Genomic DNA, 19549 nt, shown 5'->3' with positions numbered 1-19549 from the left:
AAATATAGAAAAAAATAAATTAAAATCCTAAAAGCCACGCATAAATACAAAGTGATGATCAGAGTCAGTTATCTATGTTCATGAGTCGTAAATGCGAATACGAGCATGGAAGGAGAAGATGGTTGGGTGGTGATTGAATGCAAAGACCCAAATCTTCTTGACCACGAAGAATTACCAGATGTTTCCAATCAAATCATATTGATTTCAACCGCAATTTCTTCCTGGGACTTACAATCCATACTCACTCATCATGTTGTTAGAGTCAAGATCAATCGTACCAGGCAAGCCGTGATTTACTCCATTTACAAAAATTTTAGGGTTTTTGAATACGAATGATTCGTTTTAATTCAGTCTAATCTTTTTTGTTGGTTTTAATTTCAGGTTAATTGAACAGTCTTCTTATTTCCGGAGCTTACTCAGTGGAAATTTTAGGTAATTTAAGCAATTACTACTTTTTTTGACATAATTTGTGCTTAATCTGTTCATTTGCTTGTCCTTTATTGTACTCCTATTTGATTTTGGGTTTTTACAATGCTTGTTAATATTGCAAATTCTGAATTAGAGTTACAGATTCTACTGAAGTTCAAACCCTCCAATAGCTGGAAATTTTTAGTGGTGTTAATTATTTTGGGTATTTTTCACTTATAAGTTATAAGTATGTTTTAGCTAGTTGCTCAGTGTGAAAACATGGGTCAATGTTGATTTGAGCATGTGGCCAAACACTTAAGATTCGAATTTGTAGTTTCAGTTGCCAAGCAATGCATTTGGCTCACTTGCATAGCAACGTCACTGCTTAGCTGATCGAGCGCATTGCTTAGACTTGTTTTAACCTTTGAGAATCGTTGAGCGATTCACAATTTACACAACTAAAATCCATGTCTTGCCAATTTTTCAAGTAAAACTTGGGTTGAATATCTTGTTGGTTGAGTTGCTCGCGTAAAATCTGGACTCGTCATATCCATTCTGGTGCATATGGCTACCTAGGTTTCGATGCTATTGAGTTCTTGTCCTTGATTTAAGAGATTAGATAAGGCCTTATAGTTTCATAGCCTTCATTTCAGTTGTTAAGCTCAAACCTCAGTCTTTTGCAAGCTCTTTAGAATCTTCTCTTCAAGGCACCTCAAGTTACCCACAAACATTGTCTAATGTTCTGCAAGCCTATAGCCAAACTATTAATCCCCTTCGTTATATAATATTTGCCCCATTGTTTTGTGGACTGTTATCTCTTTAGTTAACCTGAGAAGACGAGGACTATATGCGGTCAACTATACAGGAATAAATCACATTGGATGACTGTTCTATAACATATGATTTTTTTGAAAGTGTAATAGTTATCATTTTCTAAATTTACTTTCAATATGAATTGATTTGCTTTATTAGTTTGTTTATTATCCTTGTGATTTTCTTTGTCTTGTAGTGAATCGTCAATGTTTTGTGTTTCCATTCAATGGGACCTTGAGATATTTCTACATATTTTGAGGTTTATACATGGATGCCACACGGAAGTTACATCTTGTAGTTTCATTCCTCTTTGTCAAGTAAGTTTATTTTCTCTCTGTTTTTTAGAGGGGAAAACGCTGTTTCATTGTTCATAAATAGTGTGCAAATTTTGCTCGACAAACCCTAGTATAAACCAAATCAAATAATTGCATATTTTATATTTGCTCATATACAATTCTTCTCTTTCTTTTGGTGGAAAAATCTTAGGGGGTGTTTGGCCAATGACCGTTGGTTGATTTTTTAGTTGAATGTTTTTATTGGCTTAAAAGCTAGTTGGATAAGAGAGGTTGGGTGAAATTAGGTATTGGTTGTTGGTTATTTATTAGAGAAAAAGCGGATTAACAAACCAAAAGCCAATGATAAAAGCTAGCTAAACTAGCTTTTTCATTTAACTTAAAAGCTAGTTTTTTCAGGTGGCTTAAAAACCATTTACCTAACACTATGTTTGGCTCTTTGACCAACCAATAAATCAAAAGCCAAAAAAGATCCAAAAATTAACTAAAAAGCCATTTATCAAACACTCCCTTAATGTTTTGTCTATCTGTCACTAATCTGAGAAGACATATCTGCAGCCACTCCTACTGCCTGGTAAATAATCCAAATTTTTCATCCATGATCCACATAGTAAACCAAGATTAACATTGCTCAGCTCAAATATTGAGTAAAGCAAACATTTTTTTTCTGTTGTCTGGAAGAGAATCCAGCCAACCTTGTACATTCATTCATTACCCTCTTAATTTCTATGTGATATGTTCGAAAACCTTTATATTGTCATAAAATATTGAGTTTTATGTTTGTTGTTTTCTGAGGATGTTAGAGCATCACCACCCATGATTTTCTTACTCACTAAAACTTATTTCCCATGATTCTGTTTTATCAACTTGATTAAAAATTATCTCCATTCCACTCATGATTAAAGGAAATTCACCATTATCCACCTTCTATTCCTAGAAAGAAGGTTGAAGATTTTTTTTCTGCTGTGAAACACCATAATATGGGTATCAATTTGTAAAGGATAGTCTTGGTTCTCCAATGAGTATGTGTTTTCTTCTCTTTCATATTCAGGCTGCACTGTATTTTGGATTGGAAAGGCTTGCCTTAGAGTGTAAAAGTTGGCTTTCTGATAACATCATGAACGACGAGCTTTCCTCTCAACTAAAATTGGATGATCTCACTAACTTTTGGGAATTTGGTGTGGAACATGGTAGGATCTGCTGCTTTTTTCTTTCTTTAAAAGCTTCGCTTTGATTTTCATCTTTGGGTTTAGATTTTGATCTTGAGAACGTCATTTGATGTTGCAGCAATCGACTGGATCTCAGGGCTGTGTATTGACCATGTGGCCAGGAATTTTGTATGCATCTATTCCTTGAACATTTTCTTTGCGTAGCTCTTGTCCCTTACTAAATTATTACTTTTAAATGTACTTTTTGATATCAGATTGTCAAGATATATTATCTCAGTTACTAAAGCTCCAAATATACTAATATATGTCCTCCGTGAGGATGTCCTAAGAGTGTCATGTTTGATTTAGTTTTGAAAAATCTCGTATGTGGCACACAGTCCATTACTTATAAAAAATTTTCTTAGATCTTATATTGAGAGAGAGCATTATGTGTTTCTACGTTTGTGGAAGCACCGTTCAAATAATCTTTTCTTGATTATTTAATGCTTATCATTTAGTCTTCTGCATTCATTTAGTATAGTAATACATATGATACATTTTCTATTGCAGATGTGGGCTTTATCCTGTCACACATTTGTTGATCTTCCATACAGATTCCTTGTTTCATGTGTGAAGCATCCTCATTTGACAGTGGACAGGTTAGTTAGATATGTCATTGAGGCCATTATGTTGATATCTTAAATTTTTTTATATAAACCCCCCCTAATAATTGACAGTGAGAGGCATCTCTGTGATGGATTACTATCTTGGCTTCGTGCAAACATGAAATCACTGGAACAAACAAGAAAGGCCTATGATGGTGAGAGTGACGACTCTGAGCAGATGAAAATCATAACACATGACTGGACGAGCATCCTTGAAGAGGTAGTCATCCAGACTAATATGCTTGTCTGCTTTTGAATGTTTTTTTTTTCATTTTCCTTTAGTTTGTTTTGTTAGTCCTTTTTTTAAGGTTATTTCTTCATGCACTTCACAGGAACTTGCATTTCTTTTGTGGGCCTGTGTCTTGGAAAATGGAGATTATAAAAAACTGTTTAATTGATTGATGACTCTAGGAAGTAGAACTTTTGGTGGGAAATTCCAGTTATATGAGTCTTGAAAAGCATCCTTCTCCTGTTTTTAGTGAAAGTGATTTCGGGTGAAGTTGCAATTTTACCTTTTTACTACCAAACAACTCATTGGTATCTTACTTTCCAGGAAGTTGTTTCTTTTTCACCATCCTCTCATATCCACATAACATCTTTTTCCTATAGATTATGTCCTTTCTAACAAAAGGGATGTAAAGAATTGTTGTAATTTGTGCTGATAGGCACTATGGTAGACAGATAGATAGGACTAGAATTTGGACGTGGAGGAAGTAAGGGAGGAGAAGCAGGAGGGTGGTGTGGTCATTGTCTAATTGAGAAGTGAGACTGACTGTAATAAGCATAAAAAAGCATGGCGAAAGGCACACATCTACGTCAACTGCATGTGAACTATGTAGATGCTGGCAAGTTGCCGCAAAAGTATCCATTATGTAGGAACTCTCGCATGCTGTCAAGTATCCTAGAGAGATAGCTTTGAGAACTCTTCATTGTTGTCCAAGGCTCATAATAGATGCTTTAACTGTTGATGGTGCATGTTCCTTTCTTGATGTATGACTAAATCTTTTTATTAGCTTGTATTTTGCGTGTATTTTGAGGAAGTGACGAGCATTATTCTTGTTCATTGAACATTATGAAATACTATGTGATAGTGTTATACATCCTCCATTTGAAAGTAACAGACGACCTTCACTCTTGAGTAAGTTTAACCATTACATTTCAAAGATTTGAAAATATGTGTTGTTCTTGAAGGTAAAATTATTTTTGATCTCGGCTTCTTATAATTTTATTACTTATATGCAAGTAGCTCTAGTACTGCATTGTAATAAAAATTCACAGCCTGAATTTGTTTAGCATAGTGCAAAAATGCGGTTTGTGATGGTCACAAAATCGCAATATAGTTTTCGTGGTTGTTTTGGCTTTTATTTTGATCACGGTGGCTTTAAAAACCTTTACAATATGGTATGGTCATGGTACAGTGATGCGGGCAATATTTGGCACGATGTTGTTTAGTCAAATGTAGCTTAGACTGTGGAAGCCTAAAGGTGCAATCCCTTTGTTTCGAACGTACTGTTCCCCCTAGGGGGCATGTATACTTTTTTGTTGGATCGCTCTCAGAATAATATAAATTAATAGAAGATGAATTGTTTTGAATGTTTTCTCTGTTCTTTCTAGAGGCAACTATCTTGGATCTTCCTCAGCTATTATTGGCTAACTGATACATGACCAACATTACACTGGATCTACAAGTCTTCAATTATTAAATAGCTTTATTTATGTAACGTCTCTGTGTTTTGAATCTAATATCCTCTCTTTAACAGGTTCATGTCAGCCTTTTACCACTTTGGTTCATTATGGGTATGTGAGGTTTTCTTGGCAGTTTGAACTGCCCATGATTTGCTTATCTCTTTGCTTATCATACTTGGTATTTTAGTAAAATTACTATGCACAATTAATTTGAATGTCTCCAGGGAATTTTAGGTGTTCCTATTTTTCCATAATCGCAAATCAAAGTGTTGCTGCAATAATGAAGCTGTTGACGAAATTGTCAAAGGATCAAAATTCTATTGTTGATGCCAGGGACCAGAGAAATAGGAAGATTAGATTGACAGAGTATTCAAAGGTAATCTGCTTGCATTGATCTTTCTGTTTGAGTATGGGAGGATCTGACATGCAATATAAAAATTTAGCGGGACAATCAAACAAGTTTCTTGACGGACTTGTTTTAAAGATCTATTGATTTACTTTTGGATTTGAATGAACAAACTTATTTCCACATCTGTTGATTTACTTTTGGATGAATACACTTATTTTCAGATCTGTTCATTTACTTTTGGATTTGAATTGCTAACCCGTTCTTCAAAAATGTGGACGATTTGTACCTTCTTTTTTGCTTATAGAAAAGCATGAAGCTTTGCTAGGAAATTCTTGTTCTTCTCAATGACGGGCTATAATAATTTTTTTGGTTTATGTAGAAACTTGATCTTTCTGGATGCCCTCAAATAACCTCCAAAGATTTGTTTGTTTCCGTGCTTCCTAAAACTTCTGTGGGTTCCTTATTTTCGGAGGATATAGGAAAAAAATCCGTTGATCGTGTGTGTCCAAAGTGGCTTTTGCACTTGCCTGCCATGTCTTTCAAGGCAATGATGGAAATAGATATCTCGCAGTGTTCTCTGCTGCATCTTGGTGCTGTGACAAAATGCTTTCAGAAGTCATTTCCGTTCTTAAGGACTCTACGTATGGCGTACTTTTTAGATTTTGAAACAAAAAGCTTATGTCAGCTGATTGATAATTACTCTTCGGTCTTGGAAGTTGACTTGACTGTTGATGTTAGTCCACTGCTATCTTCGAATGTGTCTGTTTTATATTCTGATTCTGTAAGTAGTCCTGCACTAAAAAGTTATTTTGATGTGTCTCCATGTTGTGAAAGAAGACCACATGTATCAAATATAACAAAACTTACGTTGGAAGGACGTAGTGACTTTTCAGGTGAGTTGTACTTCTATCTATTATACAGTTTGCATTTTAAGATATTTTGAAACTTATAGGAGCTCAATCAGAGAAGGGTTGCAGAAGCTAGAGGAGATGGTAGAGCAAGGGAGTGAGAGAAATGGAGGGGAGTAGAGAGAATCATTGATTGTAAGCACCATAGGAAAATGCCACATAATGTCCTATGTACAAATCTGTATTCTACCCAATAAACACAGAATTTGATAGCAAAACAAACCCATGGTTAAAAAAATCTCCAAATTATAAGGGTTGTTACTAGCCACATATGTTTAAGAAAGACAAACTCCATTTGAACATGCTTTTCAATTAAATCACTCACATAAAAGTGGCTTCATGGTCATCCAGTCATCCACCAAGCAGGTCGCGTACTGGTAGGGAAGCACATCTGCACTCTCCGTGGCTTCAAGTGAAGAGAACTGATTATGTTCTGCTTTTTTTGAACTTATAAATTTGAAACAATATCTGATATTCGCGCAACAAAGTCCAATAGCATTTTATACATTATATTCTGTATTAGTGTAGAGTCATCACAACTCTATGCAAGCTTCACCATTTAAGATGACCTTTAAGAGTTTTGTCTATTTTTTCGAGGTTTCCATTGATGACCTTTAGTTATTTAGCTTCATACACTGACTTATGTTAAAATTGGTACCAGATGAGGAGCTCCATCACATTGCAGAATTTTGCTTCTCCTTGGGCTACTTGAACATTAGAGGTTGCATATCTGTGACAGATGATGGCATTGCAAATCTCATACTTAGATGCAGGAAATTACACTCAATTATAGCTACTGAAACCTCATTCGGGAGACATTCAGCTTCTGCTCTTTGTTCCAGAGTTGTAGATATTGACTACCCGCAGATGGAGATAGATAATAAATATGCAAAGCTATCAGATATCATTTATTTACAAGTGCTGCATATAGGCAGCTGTAAGGGTGAGTGGAACTCTTACATAAATGGATTCTAATTGAATATGTTTTCTATTATAATTCATTAACAAGAGAGGTTTGTATCTAGTTGAAATCCGTTTTAACCATTTTAATGAATTTTGATGTTCTTGGAGAAAAAAGTATGCTATACTAAAGAATGGGCACAATTTAATGTGTACATTGCGTCACTACCTTAAAGTTATTGAAGGTTTTTTCAGTTTTTTCAGTTCCACCTTCTTTCCTCACATTTGAAGTTGGTGATGTTAGTTGGGAAAGGTTTTTGGTCTTGGCGGTGGTGGGTATTCTGGCTTGGGTTGCTTGGTTGGTGGTGGTAGTTCAGTAATGTAGAAGATAAAAGTTATCGGGATGTGGTGGTTGACACTCATGGGGATGCATTATGAAGTTGAACACAACGTGGAGCTGGGTTATAGGGGTTTGAATGATGACTTCATGGGTGGTGTTCGTGGTCTATTATCCGTGGACCTGCCCCTTTGGGACTAAGGTTGTAGAGCAGGAAAGAGAAGACAGTCCCCCTGCCCTTTTGGGACTCAAGCTTGAGGGTTTTGGAGGAACTTGTCATGCTGGTGGGAAGTGGGCTGGGTGGCAGTGTCGTGGAAGCTATGTATTGAGGAAGTGGGGTGGTTGTTGTAATGGTTAAGCATCAGAGCAGAAGATAGCAAATGCACAGTAACAGTAATAAATCAAAAGAAGCTGAATTATGAAGCAAGACAATAGAAGAGGAAAGGAGAATGATTGTATTAGCAAGAGCTATTCGAGTGAGCTCAACACTCCATTACATTAGACACTCGATGTCTAAATGATTTTCCTCTATACAATCCCTTCTTTATATATAGTTAGATACAAAAATGCTAGGCCTTTTCTTTACATTTCCATTCACCATCCGTACCATTCCTGTGATTATCCAGCACACCTTTTGTACTGCCATGGTCAGCAGATGCCATCTGTACCGTCAAAACATTCCCTATTCTTGCTTCAACTGTCTTACACTTCCTTTGCTCTTTCTTTGCCACGTCTGGGGTAGTATTGCAAGGAAGGCTTGTGGATCTGGCCTGGGCCTTCATAAGTGTTTGAATTTGTCACATTGCCCCTTCCCCCCTCCCGCTGGAAGATCTACCTTCACAAGTGGTTGATAGTCTGAAAACCCTGCCAAGTGGCTTCGAAATCAGGCAGGCCATCCACTGATGAGTACTTCCCTGTGTCTTCTTTAAAGAACTGTCATAAGCTTATGTTATGCTTTTCTGCTCTTTTCTATTCTCTTACAAAAAAGATAAAAGTGACAATTGCTTAATAAGTACTTCACGTCCCTAATTCTCAACATTTCAGGTCTTAATGAAAATTCCCTTGCTGATATTTTGTCTCGGGGACAGATGCTCAAGAATCTTTGCTTGAGAGATACTTCCCTTGTTGACCAAGCACTGTACAGATTTCCTGGATCCTCGCTTGAGTTTCTTGATGTTTCAAACACTCTGGTCAGTCTGCAATCTTGAAGTTGATATTGTTTTTTCAGGACAGGAGAGCCTGTTCCAATTTTTTTGGTTTATATTAACCTAAAGCTTGTGACATAAAGTGGCCTATAATCAGAGACGTGAAGGCAGAATTTAATTTCATTTTATTGACCTATTTTTTCACAGAAAAATTAGCAATTAATTCTTTCGGAAGAATAGCTTGAATTCTGAAAGAGGAATCCTAGTATAAATACTTGCATGGCCCCTTTGATAACAAGTCATAAATACAAAATAGCAGTTTAAATTTTCATGAAAAGTAGCATGTCGTTCTTATGGGAATGAAAATTCATCCTCTAACATGTGTTGTTTTTAACATAATTTCACTACTACCAAATACCTTTCATTCAAATGTTAATAAAAGGAAGAGAATTTTGTGAAGAAAAAGAATTCTTTGGATTCGGACAATCATGAACATAAACCTTCACATATAATTTTTCTAACGAAATACACTGAAGTTTCATTACCATTACCATTACCATTACCATCTTTAAACATTGTGAACCAAACAAGGCCATTATGGTTTGTTCTTCACTAGTAGGACTGGTAAAACATTCACCATTTAGCCTTCTTAAAGAGAGTAAATAAAGACTTTTAGGACTGTAGAGGACTATGTTTTTCTTTTGTTGGAATGTGAAAAAAGGTACCACATCGTCTGTTCTCCAGAGAGTGCAGCTTCTTTTCTTCACAGCCATGAGTTGAACCTTTGAAGCCATTCAATGAAGTATTTGTAAATATTATGAGAATTTGATGTTTTAAACATTCACATTAATTTAAATGTAATAAGATTGTAAAATCTGTGGAAAACCTGTTATTTTGAAGGTCTACATTGAAATAAGTGTAACATTATCATACATGACTATTTTTTTTCTTTCTTTTATAAGTGATTTGACAGTTGAAGCTTGCAAATATTATCCAGCAAATGTTTTGAAGTTTGCAAATATCATCCAACTCATTTGTCAGTTCTTTTTAGGTACAGAGGTGTGTACATTTGTTTGAGAGACAAGCATAACCGCATGCTTATCTTAAGAATTGACAAATGTGTAAGTATGACACTGGTCTGCCTTGACACATGCTAAATTTGAATTTGTTCACAATTGTGCAAAATTTGATTTTGCTTCCGTCTGTTTGTCTGCGCAACACAAAGAAGTATTAATTTTTTTGGAAAAAAGTATTATTTATGTTGTGAATAGTCATTATATAGATTTTTTTGCGCTCTTGTAGGTCTCAAGAGATGCTTTGTTGCATATAGTTTTGAAAAATCCTAACCTTAGATATTTAGAAGCAAGGGGATGCAAAAATGTTTGTTCAAACCAAATGGAGCATGAAGAAGATTCATCTTTTCATCCTTGTGATAATTTTTTTCTGGGACAAGAGTGCAAGTTGGAAAAGCTTTCCCTTGGATGGGGAATTTCCTTTCTCTCTCTGTATAATTTAGTTCCTACATTAAGGTCATTAAAATCCATAAATGTGGGTTTAGGTGGATCATTAGGTCCAGAAGGGCTGACTCTTCTTTGTACATCATGTCCATTGCTGGAATCTGTCACCATTTTGTTTCAGGTATGATGTATCAACTTTTGATCTATCAGATATTTATATAATTAAATTTGCTTAACAATCTCAATTTCAGTAACCTTGGCTTACATAGAATGAATTTGGAACTTGTTCTCTTTTTTTTATCTATTGTAAATTACAACATAATTGATTAATATTTAGTCAATTTACTATCACTTTTTTTTATGAATAAGTCAAAACTAGAGAGGGTATTGAGGTTGAAGGGGGAGGAGTGAAGCATAAGTTAAGTTCTGAAATTTCTGATACACGTTCAAGAGAATGAAAGAGGCTGAAGGTTGAGCTTGACTTGTTAAAGTTTTGGAGTGTTGAGCAAAGCTGTGCCTGCTATAGCCTATTCTGTGGATTCAGCTAGGCTAAGCTTGATTTCTGGGCATTTTGCTAATATCAATAGGTTGTTTGTATCCTTATGTATTAGACTTTTATTTTATATCAATAAGCTGAGGACTATTCCGTGGATTTGAGCTTTTATAAAGATAAGTATTAGTTTTTCTTTACCGTGAATCATCTCTTTCAAAAATGATAAGTGATGAGTTCTATTTAGTTATCATTGAAGAGAGAAGGGCAAAGCTTGTAATGAATGTATTTTCCCTTGCCTTATATCGATTTCTTTGATTGTAGATATAACTATCGGGAGTCTGCCTTTTGCAGGTGATATCTGATACTGTCATCGTGAATCTCTTGGGAACACTGAGAAACCTACAGGCATTGTCTCTCTGCTATTGTATTGGAGATGTATCTCCTTTGAGTTGGAAGCACAGTGTTCCAAGTTTAAGAAAATTAAAACTAGAAAGGGTAACACCTTGGATGACCAATGACGACTTAGCTTTGTTGACGCAGAATTTTTCAAATTTGGTTGAGCTGTCATTGATTGGCTGCATGCATCTTGGTGCAGGTCAGTATGCATTTTTGACAAAGAAGCAAAAAGCACTTTAATTGATACGATTACAGCTTCTTGGGGGTTGAAATTTTTGCTTTGTTCTGCATAAAAACAATATTTGATTATACTATTACATTACTGAATAGCCCAATTCCCGCAACTAATTGATTTTTTGGGTTTTAAGTATAATTTATTATACTCCTATTACTTTTTATTTGTTTTTTGTTAGTTTTCCCATGGCATCATATCGCCCTTTTGTACTACAGTAATGGAACCTAAATTTTGATTTTTAAACTGGCTTGTATTCACTCTTGTAGGTTCACAACAAATCATCTCATCTGGTTGGCCGGGCTTGATTTCTCTTCATCTAGAGGTATTGGCATGGGAGTTACTATTTTATCTCTTTGCTTGGATACACCAGTCCAAATTTGTCACTGAATCTTCAATTCTGTTATTGACATAAAAAAGGCACCCTCTGTGGTTATATATATGACGTCGTCAATCTTGATAAGCCACAATTGGTTGGAATCAGGAAGGCTGTTACTCAATAGCTGCTATGCATACTTACTTCAATTTTGACGGGCAAACTTACCAAAGTCACGTCCAAGGATTCTGTGCCTGTAATTAGGTTGTCAACGTCGTGATGCTAATCTGGATTTCATGTAATGGTTTATGGATTCAACTTTTGTATCAGTTGACCATAGGGAAGTCATATAAAGTAACTTGACAAAGACTAGAAACATTCTAAATTGTTTTCTGCTTACAAAAAGTGGGGAATACTATTGGAATATTCTATATAGCTTACCAAGTGAACAAATTAAAACTGAACTTCTCCAAGTCTTGTTCCATCTTCTTGCCACCATCTTGCGTAGATCACTGCTGAATAAACATCAAGAGTTGAGAACTAATTTGCGTTGATTACATTTTTATATGTTGTTAAGGATACTTTTTGGAAAAAAACCTTTGTTAGAGTAGGAATTTTATCAAATTAATGTTCACTATAATTAATGTTAACTACCTGTGCGAGGGTCACAGTGAGAATATGAATAGAAGCTCTACCACCATTGATATAGTGCCCCAACTTGGAGGTTTTTTGTTGAAGAAAATTTTTGTTATTTTTTTCCATAATCTGGTGGTAGTTCTAGTTAAAAGATGAACTCTTAACTGCTTGTGTAGTCAGGAGCTGAAGCTACAGTTCTTATAATTACAGGGGAATTCTTTTATATTTTTCTTTCGTATTTTCATTTTTAAAAATTATTTTATTCTTCCCATCTGATATATTACTGCTGCCCGAGGCTACGTCAATCTGATTATCCTTAATTCGTGATTTTAGTGGCTGACATTGTGTCTGACATAAATTAGGACTGTGGAGCCGTGACAGCTGATGGGACTAATCATCTTTTCAACTTAAAGGCTTTGGAAGACCTCCTGCTCCGCCACAATGTAAGATTTTCGTTCAATCTCTATCATGAGTATCTCCTAATACATAGTAATACATGTCTTAAGTCTTAACAGGTAAAAATAGCTGATAGTATTCCTAGGAAAATTCTCATGCAAATGTACATAGTAATACATGTCTGATGTCAACCTCCAATTCTTCTTTTACCTAAATAAATTCCATGAATATCTATGGAGCACCAATTACCACTTATAAGGGGGTATTGACTGAATAAGATTTTTTTTTGAGAAACACTTGTTCAGGGACGGGACTTATACTTAGGGTGTCGTAAGAGAGTTTTTTGTAAGGAGCCTAACCCAAATTAACATAGAATTTGTTTGACTGTTTCATTAGAAGCTTGATCTAAATGCCATCTATTAACTACAATAAAGGAGGAAGAATTGAGAACTTTTTTGGAAAAAAAAAAAAAAGCTTATTTCTTCAAGAGCAAATAATTTGAAAAATAAGCGTTGAAGCAAATTAATTTACAAACTTATTTCTCTAGTAATTTTGGAAATAGCTTATTTAAAAAGTTCAAGAATTGAGTTTGATGAGTTCTGTTGACTTAGACCATCATGATTAATATGTCACATTTTACCTATATATTGTGGTTATGACATACTCAGTTGCTACTTGCTATCATACTACCTTGATATAAGGCACCTTTTTTTTTAATCCTAATTACATGAGGTCGGCTACATAAATCAAAACAAATTAATGTGAGAGATCGTTGCCGACAAAGTGTATACTTTACAGCCCTATCCTTAATTTTTAAAAGGGCTCAAAGCACAATCTTGATATAGACCAATTGTGATTTGAAATTTTCCTGCCATTCATCTATGTCCTAACATTGCTTGGTAGTTCCTCATACATGAACTACACTGATATACTTATGTGACATACCTTTCTTTGTCATAAACCACCAAAGTACTTCCTTTGGTACTTTCTCATACGTCCTTTCCAAATCAATAAATATTATGTGTTGATCCTTTTTCTTTTCTCTTTTTCTTTACCATGCAGTAGTTCATTTGTTGCTGCATTAGGTGAATAGCTTTCATGGTAGATTGTCCTAGCAAAAAACCATTTTGTGGCTCATAAGCTTAATTCCACGATAGTTAAACTCCCCCCTTGTTTTTGTAGATAGGTACTGCTGTTATTTTTTATTTGCCTTTTTAGTGTGAAAGTCTGCTTCACATTTTCTTTCCTACATAGGTTAGGTTTCTTTCAATTTACATTCTGTTATGATCTAGTTTTGAATGTTCTTCATGGGTTGCGATGAATTTTCTATACTCAATTTGAGAAACATGTTTGGAAAAGAGAGACTTTGTGGAAGTTACATGGAGTATATATGCTGCTGAAAGATATTTGTTCTTTGAACTGGTTCAGGGCCCTGCAATCCTGAAGAACTTTATACTCGAAGCTGCCTCAAGAGTGAGTTTATTTATTTACTGAGCCCTGCAATGTTTCTCAAATTTCCCTGTAGGAATTAATTATTTTCATATGGGAGTCATAATTATCATTATTTATGGTTGAAACAGCTGCCAATGCTTCGAAGTATATCATTAGATTGGTGTGACGCAAGTGAAGGTGACTTTGACTTACCAAATGTGAGTGGCCAACCCTGTTTTTCTGTTTTTGTGTAAACAGTGTTCTGCTAGACGTGATAAGTTTTGGAATATGAATTGAATACCGGAAAACTTGACTCCCTTACCTAATTGGCTAGTTGTACTTACTAAACTACTACATAAGTTTTCCACATTACAACATAAAATGTATCTGTTAGCCATTCTGAATATGTACTCTGCAGGACTGATCAAATTAGTTAGCAATCAGTTTAGCAAGAATCCTCCTGCTAAATACTTAACAGAATCAATTGCCCCTCTTTGATATACTGGACTGGCCTGTTTACTGTTCTATATAGTTATGTAGGCGTAAGTTTATTTTGCTGTTTTATATTTTTCTTTAACCGTGGCTATAGTTCCTGGTTTAAATCTTCTATAATATGGTGTTGCTGTATGTACTTTCTATGGGTCTCCCTTGTGTATTTAGGAAATTCCATGGATTTCAATAATGCTCGACTTTTAATTCGGAAACATCCTCTCGAGTCTTGATTGAGTAATAGGCTTGTATGATATCTGATTTTGGAGGATTTTTTGTGAGTTGTACCGCTCTAGGCAATTGTCATGAGCACTAAAGTTTTGGATCTTGTCTTCCCTTGATCCAGAAAAGTTCTAGCCGTCTAGTATGATGTGTAACTCTGATAGTCCTACTCGCTTCAAGTGTCACATGTCAGACTCTTGGATCCTCCATTACGACATAACATGACACTAATACAGCTTACGAATCCTCCCATACAACCCAAGATGACACTCTGAAATAGCTTACAAAACTTAGTTTCAGGATGTTAATGCCCATAGATCCCCCGATTCCTACTCGTGTCTGACTTGATACATAGAATCTAAGTAACGTAGTACTTTTATTTCTGTGTTATATACGAAAATTTACATTCCTTTCTGTGCTCTCTTTAGTGTCACGACTTCTGCCTCATGTACAAATTCACTCGATCAAGTAAAACTACTGTTTTGTTGGCCAAAAAAATGCAGTTTTTTCGTTCTGAATTGTGATGCCTGAACTTCGTTTCGACTCTCCTTTTTCCTTTTTTGGCTCATAAAACCGTCTCCGCATTGTTCAGATTAAGGCTTTGGCTTTGTTATATTTCCTTTCATTTGAATCAAATGTTAGAGAAGTTGGGATTTCATGCGCCCTCTTTCTGTTTGATATAGTTTACGGACAAGTATTCACTTAGCAGTGTGAAGATTTCAAGATGCAAGCTCCAGAAATGCACCTTAGACCTCCAGTACATAAAGGCTCAGAAAAGGCCAGTGCACAACGAGACTCTAGTACTCGAGTGGAACAGCACGAGACTCCAAAGGACAGTCGTGAAAGAGAGAATCACGTAGTTATACTTAAATGTACGCTGAATATATGTAATTCTACATTTTATAGAAACTCAAAATCTCCAAATAGTTTGGAAATAAGAGTCTTCGCTTGGTATTTGGTTAGCTGACGAAGCCGTTCAGAGCTGTATTTGGATTAAGATGTGGGTGTCGGTCGCTCCGAGTCCCTACATATAAGCAAATCTATACATATATACAAATATTATGGGTATAGGTTGTCGTCTTCCTTCACTCTCCAAACCCTGATTAGGGTTTTCTATGGGCGGGATACACTGGGTACGATGTACAATGATGATGATAATTATACATACAAATGAGGACCAAGGACATACGATTGCATGTAGTACTATTGTTAGAAGTTTCACATCAAGTAATGCCCATGGACATCATTTTGTACCAATTTTTTTGGTACTTTTTGACAAGAATGATTTATAAATCATCTTATTTTATGTATATTTGATACCCTAATATTTCACTTGCAAGCCAAATGTTAATGTCGTGTGCTCCGATCCTGTGAGCAGCTCATCTTCATTTAAGGATTTTTGGTCAATTAAAAGAACATTTTCTTGTCTATTTGAAGAAAACTACATGGGTGATGGTGATCTTCATTTAAGAATCTCTGGGTTTTTTTTAAAAAAAAAATTATTTGCTCGTATATTTATTTGAAAAACGATATTATTTGTCGTCAATGTTATGTGTAAGGTGTTGCAAATGAAGGTACGACAACATTACTCTTGTTATATACCTGTTAATAATATCTTTTACCTCATAAAATATAAAAATATAAATAATAAAATATAAAAAAAATTTATGATAATGATTAATGGTTCAAGTAGGATAATAAAGAGTCAACAAATGATAAATATTGTGGAGGATCCCTAAAATTTCGCCCAATTCTTATAATTCGCCACCCTTTTCATTTTTTCGCCACCCCCTAGTAAATTACCATATTGCCCTTGGTTTCTGAAAAAATTACAATTATGCCATTAAAGCTAAAATTTTCTATATAAACCACACTCACACTAAAAATACTCTCACCATAACAAAAAAACCAACATACAAAAGCAAAATTTGGGAGCAAAAATTAAGTTCAATCCAGAATTTATCAATCGAGGTAAGTTATTTGTAATTAAATTTAAAAAAAAAAAAAAATAGGAGTCGCGCAGATCTGGGCGACTCCTTTTTTTTTTTTTTTTTTTTTTTAATTTTTTCCGTATGTATTTTGTTAATTTTATTATTATTAATTTAATTATTATTATTATTGTATTGTTATTTTTGTTAATATTAAATATATGTTAATGTTATTATTATTAATTTTATTATTATTATTGTGATTGTTAATTTTGTATTATTAAATATATGTTAATGTTGTTATTATTAATTTTATTATTATTATTGTTATTGTTATTTTTATTTATTATTAAATATATGTTTATGTTTTGTTTTATAAATTATTAGTTTAAATTTGTATGTTGTAATGTTTATTTATTTTTTTTTTAGTAAGTGTATATATATGTTATTTATATTTCACGGAAAAAAAAAAAAAAGAAAATGAGTCGCCCAGATCCGTAGGCAACTGAACCGGGGTCCAGCCGCCCGGATCTGGGCGACTCATTTTCTTTTTTTTTTTTTTTTTTTTAATTTTTTGTATATTTTGGAGTAATAAATTTAAAAATTGAAATTTAAAAAAAAAACTGATTATTATATATATATATATATATATATATATATATATATATATATATATATATATATATATATATATATATATATATATATTTTCCTTATATTTAGGAAAAATATATTTAAAGTTTGAAATTTAAAAAAAAAAACCTGATTTTTATTAATAAATTTATATATTTTTTTTAATAAAATGTTAATATTGTAAATAATTTATTTATTTATTTATTTTAAATTTGTTTTTTTTTTCGTTTATTTAGGAATAATAATTTTAAATTTTGAAATATAAAAAAAAAAACATGATTATTATTAATAATTTTATATATTTTTTTTAATAAAATGTTAATATTGTACTTAATTTTGGAAAAAAAAAAGGTGATTATTATTAATAATTTTTTTGTTTTTTTTTTTAAAAAAAGGTGATTATTATTATAAATATAATTTTTTTTTTATGTTATTACTGTTATTGTGATAGTTAATAATAATTTGATTTTTTGTTGTTATATAATTGTTTATGTTTGTATTATTAATTAATTATTTTGTTTTTTATGTTATTTTTTTCCATATTTTATTTATGATTATTATGTTTTTAGAAATATTATTATTTATAATATTGAATGAAACCGTAAAAAATTGTAGAAAATGGCTGGTAATCAAGGAAAAGGAAAGGGTTTTTTTAGGCAATTGTTGAGAGGTAATAGTTCTAGGCCTACCTTACTCAGAGGGGACCCGCATGAGAGGGGGGTCACAGGTTCTGCTAGGAGGGCTAGGCAGGAAGAGGCGGCCAGACACAGTATGGCCCAAAGGTCGAGTACGCTGAACCAAGTGCGTACTCATTTTGATGACCAGGCTGATAGCCTCCAAAGTAGTTGGGGGGTTTATAGTGATGATGATAATGATGCTGATGATGTTCAGTTCCAAGCTCCTGAGCCTGCCCCATTGGACTGGACTATAGTTCGTGGCCCCGACGGCAGATTTGCCCGTGGCGGCCCGAGTTCTTTCGCCGCATCTGAGCGTGCAGGAGGAAGTTTTGTCGATAATGAGCCGCCACGGGGCAGGCCCTCACAGTCCACTAACACGGACTGGTTAGTGACATCACCCCAGCCCGGGGGGCCGACAGATACGCGACTGATCCCTAGCTATGGCGTGCACATAGCTAAACTTATTTATGACGGCTCCGAGCGTACGCCTCCGATTCTGGAGTGCCGTATTAGGAAGAGACCGGTGGAGTCCATCATCGGACTGAGGGATATGTCCGATGAGCTAGTCGATTTTCTACCTTCCACTTCCCTCGGTCGACTACCGGTCATTATGCACCAGCACATCGACTCTGCTTTGATATCGGCGTTCGTCGAGAGGTGGCAGCCGGATACGAACACCTTTCACATGCCCTGGGGAGAGATGACGATTATGTTGCACGACGTGCAACGCATATTGGGCATTTCTATTGATGGTTCTCTGCCGGCTGAGCCTTCGGAGGCGGAGTGGGAGGTTGGTATCACCAATCTGGTCGGCGAGCCTCTGTCTGAGCTTCGACGTAAAGGTTCATTCACCAGCGGATGCATAAGCGTTGCTGAACTGATGCGGCTGTGTCATAGGTCGCAGGCCTTGGATACCCAGACCACAGCGTACTACATGGCTGTCATTGGCTCTACCTTGTTGGCGGATAAGACCAGGACTGGCATGCGACCTCACCCGATAGTTGTCGTCAACGACGATGAACAGAACGTGGCCTGGGGTGCGGTGACCTTGGCGTTCTTGTACAGGCAGCTCGGAATGGCATCTAGGGCTGGTTGCAAGACCATTGCTGGATGCCTCACATTGCTCCAGACATGGATCTATGAGTACTTCCCTGCTTTCCGCCCTCATCCTCGCCGAAATGATGTGCCAAACATGACTAGGGCGGAGATGTGGACGCCGAAGAAAGTAGGTCGTGAGCTCGACAGGTTGATGGAGTTCCGCAAGGTTCTGGACTCAATGACAGAGACTCAGGTATTTTACATTACATTTTGTCATGCATGTTGTTTTTTATTTGTAGGAAATTTTTTTTTAACTTGGCCTGTATGCAGGTTGAATGGACTCCCTACAATTTTTCTGCTGCTGCGTTGCTGAATGAGCACCCACGCACCACAGTCATCGGGGGTATCACCTGCTTTGATGTTGTGGAGGTGTATTTGCCGGAGCGGGCATTGCGACAGATTGGGTTCGTGCGGTCTATTCCTCCAGCTCCTATTAGACCAGCCAAGGCTCTTCGACCGGCACACGGAACCTACTCCGTGACCTTTCCTTCTT

At 35.3% G+C, this 19549-nt stretch overlaps 1 protein-coding gene across 1 annotated transcript; it reads left to right on the top strand.

Moving 5' to 3' along the window:
* The first annotated feature begins 30 nt into the window (after positions 1 to 30).
* LOC130827730 (BTB/POZ domain-containing protein FBL11) lies at positions 31 to 16318 on the top strand. The gene is made up of 19 exons (XM_057693569.1): positions 31 to 281; positions 382 to 432; positions 1418 to 1538; positions 2566 to 2704; positions 2802 to 2851; positions 3233 to 3321; positions 3400 to 3547; positions 5088 to 5124; positions 5238 to 5389; positions 5742 to 6255; positions 6932 to 7213; positions 8552 to 8697; positions 9955 to 10290; positions 10954 to 11197; positions 11500 to 11555; positions 12545 to 12625; positions 14007 to 14051; positions 14159 to 14227; positions 15404 to 16318. Exons 1-19 carry the CDS (start codon positions 106 to 108, stop codon positions 15578 to 15580), a joined length of 2913 nt encoding a protein of 970 aa, XP_057549552.1. The 5' UTR covers positions 31 to 105; the 3' UTR covers positions 15581 to 16318.
* The last annotated feature ends 3231 nt before the right edge of the window (positions 16319 to 19549 follow it).

This window comes from Amaranthus tricolor, chromosome 11 (assembly GCF_026212465.1).
Source record: "Amaranthus tricolor cultivar Red isolate AtriRed21 chromosome 11, ASM2621246v1, whole genome shotgun sequence".
NCBI lineage: Eukaryota > Viridiplantae > Streptophyta > Magnoliopsida > Caryophyllales > Amaranthaceae > Amaranthus > Amaranthus tricolor.
This window is presented reverse-complemented; position numbering and strand designations above follow the sequence as displayed.

Coding starts and splice junctions, on each gene's coding strand:
- LOC130827730 (XM_057693569.1), top strand. CDS start 106: ATGGAAGGAGAAGATGGTTGGGTGGTGATTGAATGCAAAGACCCAAAT. Junction 2,705..2,801: donor GGAATTTGGTGTGGAACATG/GTAGGATCTGCT, acceptor TTGATGTTGCAG/CAATCGACTGGATCTCAGGG. Junction 5,125..5,237: donor ACCACTTTGGTTCATTATGG/GTATGTGAGGTT, acceptor GAATGTCTCCAG/GGAATTTTAGGTGTTCCTAT.